At 50.9% G+C, this 14,929-nt stretch overlaps 2 protein-coding genes across 6 annotated transcripts; one reads left to right on the top strand and one right to left on the bottom strand.

The window, feature by feature from the left end:
• Positions 1 to 3,416: 3,416 nt before the first annotated feature.
• On the top strand, positions 3,417 to 9,229 carry STING1 (stimulator of interferon response cGAMP interactor 1). 5 transcript variants are annotated; one of them, XM_081500952.1, is made up of 8 exons: positions 3,417 to 3,464; positions 3,814 to 3,913; positions 4,518 to 4,744; positions 4,820 to 5,003; positions 5,250 to 5,358; positions 6,583 to 6,821; positions 7,625 to 7,811; positions 8,394 to 9,229. In XM_081500952.1, the coding sequence occupies exons 3-8, from the start codon at positions 4,518 to 4,520 to the stop codon at positions 8,582 to 8,584; spliced, it is 1,137 nt and encodes a 378-aa protein (XP_081357078.1). In that variant the 5' UTR covers positions 3,417 to 3,464; positions 3,814 to 3,913; the 3' UTR covers positions 8,585 to 9,229. The 5 variants fall into 5 exon arrangements, with proteins under 5 accessions (XP_081357078.1, XP_081357076.1, XP_081357077.1 ...); XM_081500950.1 differs by having other exon boundaries at positions 3,449 to 3,482; XM_081500951.1 differs by having other exon boundaries at positions 3,449 to 3,504.
• A 904-nt stretch (positions 9,230 to 10,133) lies between these two features.
• On the bottom strand, positions 10,134 to 14,852 carry SMIM33 (small integral membrane protein 33). Its single transcript, XM_081500975.1, has 2 exons — positions 14,699 to 14,852; positions 10,134 to 13,299 (listed from the first exon to the last, which is right to left on the bottom strand). Exons 1-2 carry the CDS (start codon positions 14,705 to 14,707, stop codon positions 12,910 to 12,912), a joined length of 399 nt encoding a protein of 132 aa, XP_081357101.1. The 5' UTR covers positions 14,708 to 14,852; the 3' UTR covers positions 10,134 to 12,909.
• Positions 14,853 to 14,929: the final 77 nt, after the last annotated feature.

The raw sequence follows: 14,929 nt of genomic DNA, 5'->3' as shown, positions 1-14,929 counted from the left end.
ATTAAATAGGTAAGTTGTATGGTATGTGAATATCTCAATTAGGCTGTAACGAAAAACAGCTGTAGATTTCGCCACCCTCATGAATAGCATGGAGAAGGCAATGGCACCCCACTCTAGTACTCTTGCCTGGAAAATCCCATGGATGAAGGAGCCTGGTAGGCTGCAGTCCATGGGGTCGCTACAAGTTGGACATGACTGAGCAACTTCACTTTCACTTTTCACTTTCATGCACTGGAGAAGGAAATGGCAACCCACTCCAGTGTTCTTGCCTAGAGAATCCCAGGGACGGGGGTGCCTGGTGGGCTGCACAGAGTCGGACACAACTGAAGCGACTTAGCAGCAGCAGCAGCATAAATACCACCTTCCAGAAAGATGTAGGGCGATTATTTATCCTCTGAAGATACCGTAGCTCAATCAGCTGTGCTTCCTCAACCCAAGTCATGCATCATCCAGCCCCTTTCTCTATCACATTTACTAGGATATTGTCTTGTCCAAGAAAGACCATGACACACTAGACAGCTGCATGATGGGGCAATAAAGTCACAACAAAGAGGTAGCTGGGGTCAGACTCAGAGCCACCCACAGGTGAGACATCAAGTCTCTGTGTCTGCTTGAGCCCAGGATAGAGGCCAAGATGAGAGGGGCTGACAACTCGAAGAATGTGATTCTCAACAGTTATGATGATGATGGTGATGCTAATGGTGATTAGAGTTAGCTATCACTGAGAACTTACAAGTCAGGCCTACAAACACATTATTTCTTTTCATTCTCATGACAATTTTATGAGAAAAAAAAAAGTATTACTACCCCCACTTAGGTATGAGGAAGCTAAACTTCAAAGAAGTTAAATAACTGGGTCAAAGGGAGGAAAGTTAGATTCAAGTTTCAGACTGCCAAGCTCACAGGATGCTGCCCTCTGGTCAGTGTTTCTGAGTGCCAACACTCTGCTCCACAGCCTGCTTGCTCCTGGGGCCTCGCCTTCACTTACTGGTAGTTGCTTCTTTTCTCTAGACACCCTGGAAGTTCTGGTCTGAGATGGTTTTCATTTCTATTTCCAACCCAGTTACAGCTTCCATGTGTCTTCTACAACTTGGACCTAACTTCCCTTTGTGGTCCTCAGCTTCCTCTTTGGGTGCCAGATGGCCATCTGAAAGAGCTTTGAGGTCTCTGCCTATCAGCACAGCTGATGAGGACAATCCCATCCATGCAGTTGTTGACACTCCCCATGCCCCGAGGCCCTGGCCACAACCCAAAAGGCTCCAAACAATTCTCCAGAAATCTTTCTTCCAGCACTGACCTTGTTATGGATTGAACTGTGTCCCCCAAAAGAGATATTGAAGTCCTAACTCTCTGTACCTGTGAATGTGACCTTATTTGGAAACAATGTCTTTGTAGCTGCAACTGAGTCAAGATGAGGTGATTAGGGTGGGCCCTAATCCAATGGACAACACTGGTGTCCTTATAAGAAGAGGAAGTGCCATGTGAAGACAGGGACACACACCATCATCCTGTGATGATGGAGGCAGAGGCTCAAGTGCTACAGCTGCAAACCAAAGAACACCTGGGGCTGCCAGAAAGGCAAAGAAAGGTCCTTCTCTAACACCAGCGTACTCCAAACAACTAATACATGTTCAATGTCAGGAAAAGAAACCTTAAAAACATTATGAGCAAAAAGGGAAAATCATACCAAAAATTACCCATAGTCCTGCTACACAGAGTAATCACTGTTAGCATTTTTCCTGTCATGTAGCCTTCCAGACCTTTTCTCATGCAACGTGTATTTCTAAAAATGCAATTATACTATTTTGTACTCTGCTTTTTTCCAGTAAGAAGCAATATGCTAAAGATATTTAAGAGTCAACATACAAAATTACATCTTCATTTTTAGTGGCTACCTAACATTCTAAGATAAACCACAATTTAATCAGTCCCCTATTGTTGGACATTTAGTTTTTAGTTTTTCTCTGGTATAAACAACACTTGCACAAACATCTGAAAATGGGCATCTTTGTGCCTTTGTCTGATTATTTCTTTTAAAAAAAAAATTATTTATTTTTGACCGTTCTGGGTCTTCATTGCCTCTCAGGCTTTTCTCTAGTTGTGGCACACGGGCCCAGTTGTTCCATGGCATGTGAGGTCTTCTCGACCCAGGGATTGAACCCATGTCTCCTGCATTAGCAGGCAGATTCTTTACCACTGAGCCACCAGGGAAGCCCTGATTATTTCTCGATGAAGGATTCCCAGAAGTGAATTGCTAGGTCTATGATTCTATTGTGTCTTTTAAGGCTTCTGATGCATGGTACCAATCTGGCCTATAAACAGAGAATCTTCCTCTAGGAGAAGGGGGCAGAGATGAAGAACAGGTTCAGTGGAAATGATGACCATTGTGGAGCAGTGGAGCTGGCAGAAATGGTACCACCCAGGGGAGGTGGTGCTGGCTGCTGGGCAGGATGGTGAAGGCCAAAGGTTGTTTGGCACAGGGGGACTTTGGGACAGCTGTGGAGTTGCCCACTCTGGGAAGACTCTGCTCAGATGTTTTCTTTGACAACCTTGACATTCTTTGGTTTTGAAGCACTGGAGCCCCTTGTACACTGCAGGGGCCCCCTTTGTGAGCCTTTGTAGGGGAGAGAAAGTACAGGGAATTCTCTCCATTCTTGGAAAATTATTTTTAAAAATGAGAGTTTTCTGAGAGCCTCCTTTCTCCCAAGAGGCCAGTGGCATCTATGAATGTGGTGTGTCTTCTTGTGTCTGGTTGGGATGTGGGGAAGGGTCTAGGCAAGTACCCTCTGGCCTGGGCATATATGGACCGCTTCTGCTCTGTGGCTTCTGTCCCAATCCCACTCCTGAGCCTGCCCCCTTCTTGAATCTGATCAGCCTACTGGTATGCCAGAAACTGGCCAGCCTTCTCCACCCTCCGGAAAAGTGCAAGCATGAAATTTGATCCTGATCCTTCCACCCTTTTCTGGGGAATCAAGGCACAGAACCAGCTGGGTTTTGGAGTCAACCACCTGAATCACGTCCCTACTTCTTCCTTTACTAGCTGGGGGACAGGGGCAAGTTAATTCACCTCACTGAAGCTCAGATTGTCTGTGAGAATAGTATTATACCTTCCTGATAGGGAGGCTGAGTGGACTAAGTGAAACAATAATGTAACACTTGGCATAATGTCTGGAGCACAGTAAGCACTAAATTATTAATATTATTATCATTATTACTATCATTATCCACGCGACTGCCTTTTTGGCTGGAAGCACCAGGTTCTCTCCGGGAAGTCACAGGTGTTGCTATAATACTTCCTATGGAGAGCCGAAACCACACACTTCAGCAGCCCTTTGGCTCCCACTAAGTTTTTTACTAGAAGACTATTGTTACAGGAAATAACTTCATTTTCCCCGCCTCTAGTCTGATGTCACAGTCTTCAGAAAAAGAGGATCTGCAACTGCAAATCAGAATAAAACCACCAGGCAAGGCAGCATGGTGTGGTGTGTATGCTTGGCTGGGCGTGTGAGTCTCTTGAGGGTGTTGGTAGAGTGTGTTTGACTGGGGGGGCTTGAGGGACAGCTGGTGTTCAGGGTTGTGGCTGTGAGGAGTGTGAGAGGGTTTCTGAACACCCTCGGTTTGAGGGGTGGACAATGGAACAGAGGCCTTCTCAAGCTTTCTCCCTCACCCCAAGGCAGGCGTGGTTGACCAGGACGCCCTGGGAGGCAGGAAATAACCTCCTCAGCAAGCACAGTGAGGCTGTGGTCTGGTGAGATGCCAGTGTTGAAGTGCTGTGGAGGAAGCTTCAGTTGTTTTTAACTTTTCATTTTTCAGGCTCTACCCTGAGAGCCACCCTTGGTTGCTGGGAGCTCCTGCGCTGGGCCTTCTCTCCCTGTCGACTTCCAGAAACAACCTGCAATCTGAGAGGTAGAAGGTAAGATCAGGAGCTGGCCAGCCAGAGCTCTAAGGCTGAGGACCCTGCAGAGGCAGCAGAGGTGGGTGCCTCCACCCTCTGAACTGTGGTTTACAGCTTTGCTGCCTAAGGTCCTCCCTGGGGTGGACTGTGGGGAGAGGGAAGCCCTGGTCCCCTGGTGAGTGGTACCTCATAGGACACTTTCAGGTCTGGGTCTGGGGTAGTCGCTGTCTTCTTTCTTCACCACACCTGTGGTCTCACTGGGGTTGGGTGAGGTGTGTATGTGTTGTTGTTCAGTTGCTGAGTCATGTCCAACTCTTTGCGTCCCCACGGACTATGGCACGCCGGGCTTCCTTGTCCTTCACTATCTCCCCGAGTTTGCTCCAACTCTTGTATGCATGCATTTCTTTCTCCACCTACTCTGTTTGCAACAAATCTTTTTGGGTTGGAGCGCTGGGATGCTGTATGACCAAACTGTCCCCTAGAGGTATCTCCAGGAGCATCTTCTGGGCATGGCTGGGAACCAGGGAACTGGAGAGCTGGGGGATGTGCCCAGTCAGGGCCTCAGTCCTGAAACTGTAGGAGAGTGAAGGGAGCACAACCATGGATTTCTTGGTACCCACAGATGCCTCACTCCAGCCTGCATCCATCCATCCCACGACCCAGGGGTCACAGGGCCCAAAAGGCAGCCTTGGTCCTGCTAAGTGCCTGTCTGGTGGCCCTTTGGGGCCTGGGGGAGCCACCAGACTACACTCTCAAGTGGCTGGTGCTCCACCTGGCCTCCCAGCAGATGGGACTGCTGATCAAGGGGCTCTGCAGTCTGGCCGAGGAGCTGCACCACGTCCACTCCAGGTGACTCCTTGAAGTACCTCCTGCCCCTCTCTGGCTGAGCTGGGCTGGGGTCTGGAACTTGCATGTCACCTGCAGGTACCATGGCAGCTACTGGAGGGCTGTGTGGGCCTGCCTGTGTTCCTCCACGCGCTGCGGGGCCCTGCTGCTGCTGTCCTGCTATTTCTATTGCTCCCTCCCAAACATGGCTGGCCTGCCCTTCACTTGGATGCTTGCTCTCCTGGGCCTCTCACAGGCACTTAACATCCTCCTGGGCCTCCAGGTATCACACACAGGGAGGTGGAGGGTCTGGTCGGGGGGAGGTGTGGCTATTGTGACCTGCTCTGATCTCAGTACTGGGAGTGGGATCAGTTTAGAAGCTGATCCTTGGACTAGAGCCTAGAATAGTCTGGGTTCAGCAATGGCAGAGAAGGGAGCCAGTTGGCAGGAGGTTGGGAAATCTTCTTGGGGGAGGAGCGCTCTCGTTACCCTTCATGGAGGCCCCCTGGCCCCACCCTGCTGTCCACAGGGCCTGGCCCCAGCAGAGGTCTCTGCAATCTGTGAAAAAAGGAACTTCAACGTGGCTCATGGGCTGGCCTGGTCCTATTATATTGGATACCTGCGGCTGATCCTGCCAGGTGGGCTGTCCTCTATGCCCCCATTTCTAGATCTACAAGACAGACAGTAAGACACGCAATCTTGTTTCCAGAAGTCACTATATTTTTCAAAGCATTTTCTTTTTTTTTTTCCCAAGAGTTCTCAATTGCTATTTATTTTTCCAAAGCTTTATTTATTTATTGCTGTTGGGAGTATAATTGCTTTACAATGTTGTGTTAGTGTCTGCTGCACAATGAAGTGAATCAGCTATGTGTATACATATATCTCCTCCCTCTTGGACCTTCCTCCCACGCCACCCCCATTCTACCCGTCGAGGTCATCACAGAACACAGAGTTGAGCTTCCTTCAAAACATTTTCAGTCTAACAAACCATACGATTCCAAAAGTGATCTTATAGGCTTGAAGGCTGTTTTGCAGGAACAAATTCGGGGCTTAGATCCATTAACTGACTTGTCCCAAGTCACCCATGAATTCTTTCAATAAATATTTGCTGCAAGCTGTATGCCCTTCATTTACAGTTTCTCTTTTAATTCACATCCCCTGGAAAAGGGAAAGGCTACCTGCTCCAGTATTCTGGCCTAGAGAATTCCGTGGACTCTATAATCCATGGGGTCGCAAAGAGTAGGACACGACTGAGCGACTTTCACTTTCACTTCTGTGAGGACAGGATGATCATCACCCCTGTTTTAGAGATAAGAACATCACTATTCTGAGAGATAAAGTGACTTGTCCAAAGTCACACACCTTAACTAGAGGAGGAAGCAGGATTCGCACACGGGCCTGTCCAGAGCCTGGACCCTTGACTACCCCACTGGAAACTTACGAATCGCATCTCATTCTTCTGACTTGCTGGCCAGGGCTGTGGTTCTCCCCTATCTCATGGCTGCCTTTGCTAGACAGGAGGGCTTTGACTAGAGGCCTGGCTCAGTGCACCTGAGGTTGCTGGGCATGGCAACTCCCAGGACTCTGTCTGCCTCTCAGAGCCCTGAAAGCTGTAGTGGGAAGGAATGGGGCTAACAGAAATCTGGACAAAGGTCAAGTGAGGGGGAGAAAGGGGTGGTGGGAATAGGTGAAGCATTATTGCCTAATGCTTTCCCCCTCCTGGCCCCCCAGGCAATGCCTGTGGACTGCCCCCCAGGGCTCTTGCACCCACACAGTGAGGGCAACAATGGCATGCATCTCTGTCCTGAGTTGGTTGGGAGACAGAGTTGGTGGAAATGACTTCTTGGGCTTCTCCACCCTAGGGTTCCGGGCCCGGATCCAAATTTACAATCAGTTCCACAACAACGCGCTGCAGGGCGCAGGGAGCCACCGGCTGCACATCCTCTTCCCATTGGACTGTGGGGTGCCTGACGACCTGAGCGTGGCTGACCCCAACATTCGCTTCCTACACGAGCTGCCCCAGCAGAGTGCTGACCGTGCCGGCATCAAGGGCCGGGTTTACACCAACAGCATCTATGAGCTTCTGGAAAATGGGCAGCGGGTGAGTGTGCAGGGAAGCAGGTGGCACTGGGAAGGGGTCAGGCCTAGAGACTCAGAACTCCGAGCCCTGGCCAAGCCATGATAAAAATTCACTGCCCTTCTCTGTGCCTCAGTTTCTCTGATCAGTCCCAGGGCTGGGCAAAATTAGATTCTGAGTGACAATGATTAAGTAACGTTTATTTATTTATTTATGACCGTATCGTGAGGCTTGCGAGATTATTAGCTCTCTGACCAAGGATTGAACCCTGGCATGGAGTCCTCACTGCTGGACCACCATGGAATTCCTAGTAACATTTATTGAGCACTTACTGCAAGCCAGATCCTCTTCCAGGTGCTTCATATGACCACCTCATAGAATCCTCACCACCACTCTGTGGTGTAGGGACTGTTACAACCCCTGCTTTGTAGAAGAGCACACTGAAACTCAGAGAACCAGGGCAGAAGTGGATGATTTCACCTTGAGTCTACCATGCTCTGGAACATAAAGCTGCCCAGATGAAGGTCTAGAGAATGTCTGAAGGATTTCATGTAGGCTGTGGGGAACCCAAGCAGAGTTGAACCCAGAGTCCAGTCCCCGTACTTGACTTCCAGCTGGAGTAGTTGACAGCCTAGACAAAGGATCTGGGAAGGGTAAATTTAATGCAGTCCCTGGCTGTGATTTTAGGAGTGGGGTTCACAGGCAAAGGTCATCGACCCCATCAGGTGGCCACCTCCCAGACTCCACCCCTACAGATTGAGCAATGGGGTCCAGAGTCTGTCTGCCTGGCCCCTGGCTGAGTCTGGTCTTTCTTTTACCTCCTCCAGGCAGGCGTCTGTGTCCTGGAATACGCCACCCCCTTGCAGACCCTGTTTGCCATGTCACAGGATGGCCGAGCTGGCTTTAGCCGGGAGGATCGGCTGGAGCAGGCCAAACTCTTCTGCCGGACACTTGAAGACATCCTGGCAAATGCCCCTGAGTCTCGGAACAACTGCCGCCTCATTGTCTACCAGGGTAAGGGGGTGACAAGCTGAAGGACAGGAATGGTTGGGGGCCCCAAGGGCCTACCAGGGGGTCAGCAGGAGATAGGACAGTCCTCGGCTTTCCTGAGTGGTCAGGGCATTCAAGCCCTGCCCCTTTCTCCCCTGGACAAGGTCCTATCTCCCCACCATGGGACACCCGATGGCTTTCTGAGGTTTTTGGCTATGGGTCCTGAGTGGAGCGTGAAGGGGTGGCTCCAGGGGCCTCTTACTTCATCTAGAGTGCCAGAGGAAGCAGATAGCCCCCGGCCACCAGCCAAGACACCAGGACTGCAGCCTCAGCAGTGTCACTCCATTGCTCTTGGACTTAGGCAGGGCTCTGTCCCTTTCATCTCTAATGTATTATCTCTAAAAGCAGGAGGGTATCTCTAAACCCTCTTATCTCTAAAACCACTGCTAGCTCTAGGATTTCATGAAACTCTAGTCCCAATGGCTAGGGGTGGGGAGGAGGTGGGAGAGGGAGGGTTGGAGGGGCCCCCCAGCAAGTCCTCTGGGTGTGCTGGAGTGGGCATGTGTGAGGCCTTCACCCCCCTACACATTCCCTTCCTCATTCCAGAACCCGCAGAAGGAAGCAGCTTCTCCTTGTCACAGGAAATTCTCCAGCACCTTCGGCAGGAGGAAAGGGAGGTTACCATGGGCAGCATGGAGACCTCGGCGATCCCCAGTTCCTCTGTACTGTCCCAAGAGCCTGAGCTCCTCATCAGTGGCATGGAAAAGCCTCTCCCGCTCCGCTCGGATGTCTTCTAAGGCCCCAGTCACCTTTCCTGAGCCCCCAGCCAACCATGAGACTCGGAGAGGATTTCTTTCTTCAGCAGCTGGAGGCCTAGCAGAACCATTTCCTCCCTCTCAGAGAAGGTCCTTGGACTTGACATTTCAAGATGAATCCTGTGACCTTGGGCAAGTTGTTTCACCTCTCTGAGCCTCAGTGTCTTCATCTATGAAATGGGATTATAATCATTGCCCTATATATCTCACAGGGTATTTATGAGTAGTATGGCTGTATGGGTTTTCTGCAAACTCTAAATGCCAGGTCAGGGGCTTCCCTGGTGGTCCAGTGGTTAAGAATCCATCTGCCAACGTAGGGGATGTGAGTTCAATCCCTGGTATGGGAATATTCCACATGCCTCGGAGCAGCTAAGCCTGGTACTCCACAACTACTGAACCCGTGCTCTAGAGCCCGTGAGCCGCAACTATTGAGCCCATGGGCCACAACTACTGAAGGCCATGCCTAGAGCCTGTGCTCTGAAACAAAAGAAGCCACCGCAATGAGAAGCCCATGCACTGTAACTAAGAATAGCCCCTGCTCACTGCAACCAGACAAAGCCTGCATGCAGCAACAAAGACCCAGCACAGCCAAAATAATAATAAATAAATGAAAAAGTCCTTAAAAAATATATAAATGTAAATTTATTATAAGGTAATATTTACTTATTATAAATAAGCTAAATGTAAGGGATCCTCCAAGTGTCCTCCATTGGATGCTCAGACCTACGCTCCACCTCTCCTCTGTCCTAGGATGGCATCAACAGGCACCCTTGCCCTCTGACTTCTGGTCACATACAGACGAAGGGAAGCCGCAGTGAGAGAAGGGAGAGGAGGGGGGTGAGGCTGGGATATTTATTCCCCCACATCCCTCCCATGAGTTTCGAGGTCACTGTGGGCTCTCTTCATCTCTAAAGGACCCTTTCAGTAACCCTGTCTATCTCCAGGTTTCATTAACTTCCTCTTCCCCATTCCTTTTCGGGCCTGACCATGGTACTGGCATCTCACTGATGCTCACCTGGAATGCTCACTCTCACTTGTAGTTTCCTTATACCTGCCTTTTCTAAATAGTCCCCTTTAATTTTTATTTAAAAATTTTTTAATTACAAATTAAAAAAAAAAGTTTTGGCTGCATCACACGGCATGTGGGATTTTAGTTTGCTGACTCAGGATTGAACCTGAGCCCCATGCAGTGGAAGAACAGATTCTTAACCATTGGACTAACAGGGAAGTCCTTAAGCAGCCCCCTTTTTAAACACTCTTCAGGTTATTTATCGGAGAAGGCAATGGCACCCCACTCCAGTACTCTTGCCTGGAAAATCCCTGGACGGAGGAGCCTGGTAGGCTACAGTCCATGGGGTCGCTAAGAGTCGGACACGACTGAACGACTTCACTTTCACTTTTCCCCTTTCATGCACTGGAGAAGGAAATGGCAACCCACTCCAGTATTCTTGCCTGGAGAATCCTAGGGACGGCGGAGTCTGGTGGACTGCCGTCTATGGGGTCGCACAGAGTCGGACACGACTGAAGCGACTTAGCAGCAGCAGCAGCAGCAGGTTATTTATTTGAGTATGCCATCTTTTTCTGGCCAGACTCTGATACAGGCGGTTGCCCTTTATTATCAACAATGTCCAAATCTGCTTGCACACAGTTCCTTACACGCCTCCTCATACTAGTTCAGGGCCATGGCATAGTGGCCATCATTTCAATGCAGACAGAGCCCACCAGTCAAGCTGAGAGCATAGAGCTGGGAAGAATCCCACTTCACCTGCCCGTTCAAGGCCCTGTCTCCAGTGGGTGGCTTGGGAGACAGAGAGGGGCCTGAGCCAGTACAGAGATGCCATAAGGAGTAAACACAGCTGTGTCCTGGGCAAAGGGACTACTCAAAGAAGCAGGGGCCACTGAATAAATGTTCCCGGATGAGAATGCCCTGAATAAGGGGGAGGAGAGTTTGTATGAGGTGATGGGATATATTCTGGAGACCTTGGACAACACAGCTGGCTACTCACCTGCCACACTTCGTGCCGTCATTGTTAGAAATGATCCACCGTGGCAACCACTGTGGGGGCAAAGTTGCCCCCATCTGGGAGGCCAGACAGCCTATTTCTGCCAGTTCCATCCATTCCACCCAAGACTTATTCCCTCTCTCCCATCTTTGTTTTTATCACAAATGCTCAATATGAATTTCTGAGTACAGCATTACTATGGAGAAAAACTCCACACAGACACACATTTGTCAGAAGCAACCCACTGCCCCCAAGGATGACAGAGCCAAGAGAGTGAAGGGGAAACAATCCCCTCTCCTCCCCCACTGTGCCAGCCATTCTGCCCCTGAGGATCCCCCAACATCACATCAGTCACTCCAACACCTAAAAATTAGCCCAACAAGATCTTTACCTACCCATCCAGCCCCCAACATGGTGCTCAGACTGTGAAGTCTGCCAGTTCCAGGTTCAAGTCCTGACTCTACCACATAGTACCCGGGTCCTGCTGGGGTCTTGATATCCCTAAATGTAAATGGGGATAACAGTGGCTCCTCCTCCTCCTAAGGCTGTATGAGGAGTAAACATCATAATATCTGTAGGTCCACAGATGAGCCTGGAGCCCAGCACATAATGGGCCCACAAGAAGGAGCAACTATTAACATTATAGCTGCCTCTTACCAATCCCAGTGGAGTCCAGTCCTCTGCACACATTAGTCTCTGTTCCTCTTCATCTGTTATTTCTCAGAGTCCTTGATTGTGCTGGGGTATCTCTGAGGGCAGTCCTCAAGGTTGACTTGTTACACTCAGGTATTCCCCAGAGTAAAGCACCCAGAAGTCCCTCCACAAACGTCTGCCTGCCTGTTCTTGACTGCACAAGTCAAGTGAAGTTCAAGGGTGTCCAAGGAAGGGAAGTCTTTCCAGAGAGCCATTGAGAGGCTCAGCTCTGCCTTCCCTGCCTCCTGCATCTTCCCAACCTCCATGTCCCTCCCTCTGCAGGGACCTCCACTCCTTTCTTTCCCCAGACAACCTCCACAGAGCTGCTTTTCCTTTCCTGTTTTCCTACCAGCTGGAAGGTTCTGGATCTGGGAAATGTCCTGTGGTAAATTCTAGACTGGTTCCAACAGGCCAATGCACACAGAAAGTGGGAGGTAATGAAACCCCCCCAATTTCCCCTACCCCTGGGAAAGTGAGATAGAGTCTTGCCCCAAGATGGTGGAGGTGATTCAAAAACAATTTGGGAATCTACAAGTGGGCTTCCTAGGTGTCATCGGTGGTAAAGAACCCGCCTGCCAATGCAGGAGATGTAACAGATGCAGGTTCAATCCCTGGGTTGGGAAGATATCCTGGAGGAGGGCTTGGCAACCCACTCCAGTATTCTTGCCTGGAAAATCTCACGGACAGAGGAGCCTGGAGGGCTATAGTCCATCATGTTGCAAAGAGTTGAACACAACTGAAGCGAGTTAGCGCACACACATGCAAGTGGTGCTTAGGGCTTTTAGGCCCCTTGGAAGTTGGCCAGGCCGGGGACCTGACAGCCAAAGGGGTGTCGCTCAGTTAGTGAAGGGCGGTAGGTCTGCCTTCCTCTCCTGAGTCCCAGAGAAGGCAGACCCCTAGGTTCTTTGACTTGGCTCTCTCTGGTTGCCCTCACAGGACCTGGGGGCTGTGGGGACCGCGCCTCCACTAGGAACCTCTGACACCCTTACACAAGGGTGGGTGGATGGTGGAGTCTTCCCAGCTGAACTCGCTTCGACACCAAAAGGGGAGATAAGGAGTGGAGGAGGGGGTAGAAACTCGGAGGAGGAGGTCCAGGGGTCTGGTGGTTCCTGAAGAGGAGGGGTTAGGTTTGTTAGGGTGGCTTTGGGCACTGGGAACGCTGACAGCAGCATGTTTCTGGGCAGGGCTCTCAAGTTTCTTCTATTATTTTGGTCCTCATAGGGCTTCTTCTACAAATACTCTGCTGAGAGGGCAGCTCCAGTGAGTCCAGGTGTGCCCTTCTGAAGCTCTGAGGACCAGGCCCCGGTTTGCTTTTGCCCCACTTCTCTGTCCGGGCTTCCCAGGTGGCTCAGTGTGTAAAGAACCCACCTGCAGTGCAGGAGACGCAGGCAGACTCGAGTTCATTCCCCAGATTGGGAGGATCCCCTGGTGGAGGGCATGGCAACCCACTCCAGTATTCATGCCTGGAGGATCCCATGGACAAAGGAGCCTAGTGGGTGATAGTCCATAGGGTCGCAAAGAGTCGGACACGACTGAAGCAACTTAGCATGCACTACTCTGTCCAGTTTCTTGTTCTGACACAGCTAAGGCCAACTTTCCAAAGTCTCTCTCCTACAGAAAGGTGACTTCATCGATGCTGAACCTGGGCCCATCTGGCACAGGGTGGGAGTCAGGGCCCGGAGGTTCCTGCTGGGCGTCTTCATGACTGTCCTGATGGCCCAGCACGCACCAGCGGATGAGGTAGATGCCGCCTTCCGGCTTTGGGGGTAGTGGCTCTGTGGCGAGAGTGGCATGGCCTTTGTGCAGCCTTGGCCCAAAGTGGACCGCCACCACGATACAGACTGCCAGCAAGACAAAGACAGCGACGATGATGGTGAGCAGGGGCAGCCCGACCCCTGGACGAGGTTCCCAGGCCCCGCCCAGCACCTCCGGAAGCTGCTTCTGGGGCTCCTGCCCTGCTGAGCCATTGACAGTTGGAGAAAGCCACGGATGGCGGCCAGCCTGGGAGGGAAGCAGTAGAGGGAGAGGGTGACATGGGCATGTACACACAGAGAAAGACCACGATAGAGAGAGATAGACACCCAAAGGGAACTGAGAGAGACAAACAGACAGAGACAGAGAGACAGTAAAGACATGGAGAAATAGAAAGAGATGGCAGAGACAGAAAAACATCGAGATAAACACATAGCAATAGATAGAATGAAAGAAAGAGACAAGGGGATACAGAGAAAACAAGTAAGATACAAGGAGAGAGAGAGAGATAAAGAGATAGAAGTGAAGATAAATACAGAGAGACAGAAACAGAGGGGACAAAACAGAGATCAGGAGACAAAGTCATTCAGAAAGAGACAAAGAGAGGGGCTTTATTACAGCCTAGCATATGAAGTTTATCCTTCCTTCCCCCACCAAGTCTTCTCCCACTGATCTCTTTTCCCAGGTCTCCAGCAAAATTCCTAAATACATCTAATGTCTTGGGTCAGGAGTCCTAGCACATTTTGGACTGCTCTCCCATGTCTTGGTCGGGGGTCAGTGAGCAACTGTTCCTTACAGTCCCGGGAAAAGGGAGTCATTGTGTCTAGCTTCTTAGGTTCCCACTACTCCCCACCCACATGGTAGGAAGAGGGCTGGTACTCCAGGGGAGGGAGAGAGGAAGAGGAGGCATGAACTCCAGAGGCTTGGGGGAGGTAAGAGCTATACCTCAGCCCACAATATCCACTTTCGGATCAGGTTGTGGGGGGCGCTACAGGGTAGGGAATGCTCACAGGGGATTCCTGGCTCTGTCCAAGATGGACTAAGGAGACCCCCTGCCAGCCTCTATCTCTTTCAAGGTCCCAGCATTCTTCTGCCTAAATCTAGGGGTCATGATCCCTACCTCTGTCTGTCTCTACCCTGCTAAGTATTGGGTCGCGATGGGGTTTACTATCAAGGTAGCAAATCTCCAAACCGTAGGCCCCAGAGCTGGCAAGGTTATCACAGGCTCAAGAAGCTCTCCCCCTGGTCTTCCCTTCCCCAGCTGGACCATGAGGAGCAGCCCTTGGGGTGGAGACCCTCCCCTAACTCTAAACCTCAGCCTGGCCATCCCCATGGGTAGGCAACTGGGGTCCAGGGAGGGCTGGCCAGGACAAACCCACTCCCTTTAGTTCCTGAGTCACATTGTCCACCCCACCCATCCCTAGCACCTATCCTTTGGCATCTTTAAAGCTTAATAGCTACCTCCCCTCCCCTGCTTGAAAGTCTTGTGCTCTCTAGGGCCTAGGCCACAGAGCTCCCAGGGTAGGGGATGGGGAAGCAGTTCCGGATGTACAGGGGGAAAAAGGAAGCATAGGCTCGTGCAAGACTTGGGGCCCTTGATTGGGGTAGTCTCACCAGCCTGGCAGAAGAGGGTGAGATGAGAATCTACCTGATGCATTGTCCGGCTGTGCAAGGCTCTCTTGGGACTGGCAGCCAGCCGGGCAAAGAAGAGCCTGTTGCCTCAGCTGGGTCCCTACCCGGAGCTGCCACGTCTATGGGGTTTACAGGCACACACCCTCTGCGCACACACCCTCACTGCTCTCTCCCGCGCTTTCACTTCCTTGAACCCTGGGCCCAGCCCTCAGCTCTGACAGTGCTTTGATCTTACTCCTAGGCACCT

The sequence above is a fragment of the Giraffa tippelskirchi genome, chromosome 6 (genome assembly GCF_054371585.1).
Source record: "Giraffa tippelskirchi isolate mGirTip1 chromosome 6, T2T-mGirTip1v1.2.pri, whole genome shotgun sequence".
NCBI classification, from domain to species: Eukaryota; Metazoa; Chordata; class Mammalia; order Artiodactyla; family Giraffidae; genus Giraffa; species Giraffa tippelskirchi.
This window is presented reverse-complemented; position numbering and strand designations above follow the sequence as displayed.

Bases quoted from the DNA above. Each gene is read 5' to 3' on its own strand.
- STING1 (XM_081500952.1), top strand. From the start codon at position 4,518: ATGCCTCACTCCAGCCTGCATCCATCCATCCCACGACCCAGGGGTCAC. The intron at 5,359-6,582 runs GTGGGCTGTCCT...TCTCCACCCTAG, and splicing joins CCTGCGGCTGATCCTGCCAG to GGTTCCGGGCCCGGATCCAA. The intron at 6,822-7,624 runs GTGAGTGTGCAG...TACCTCCTCCAG, and splicing joins TTCTGGAAAATGGGCAGCGG to GCAGGCGTCTGTGTCCTGGA.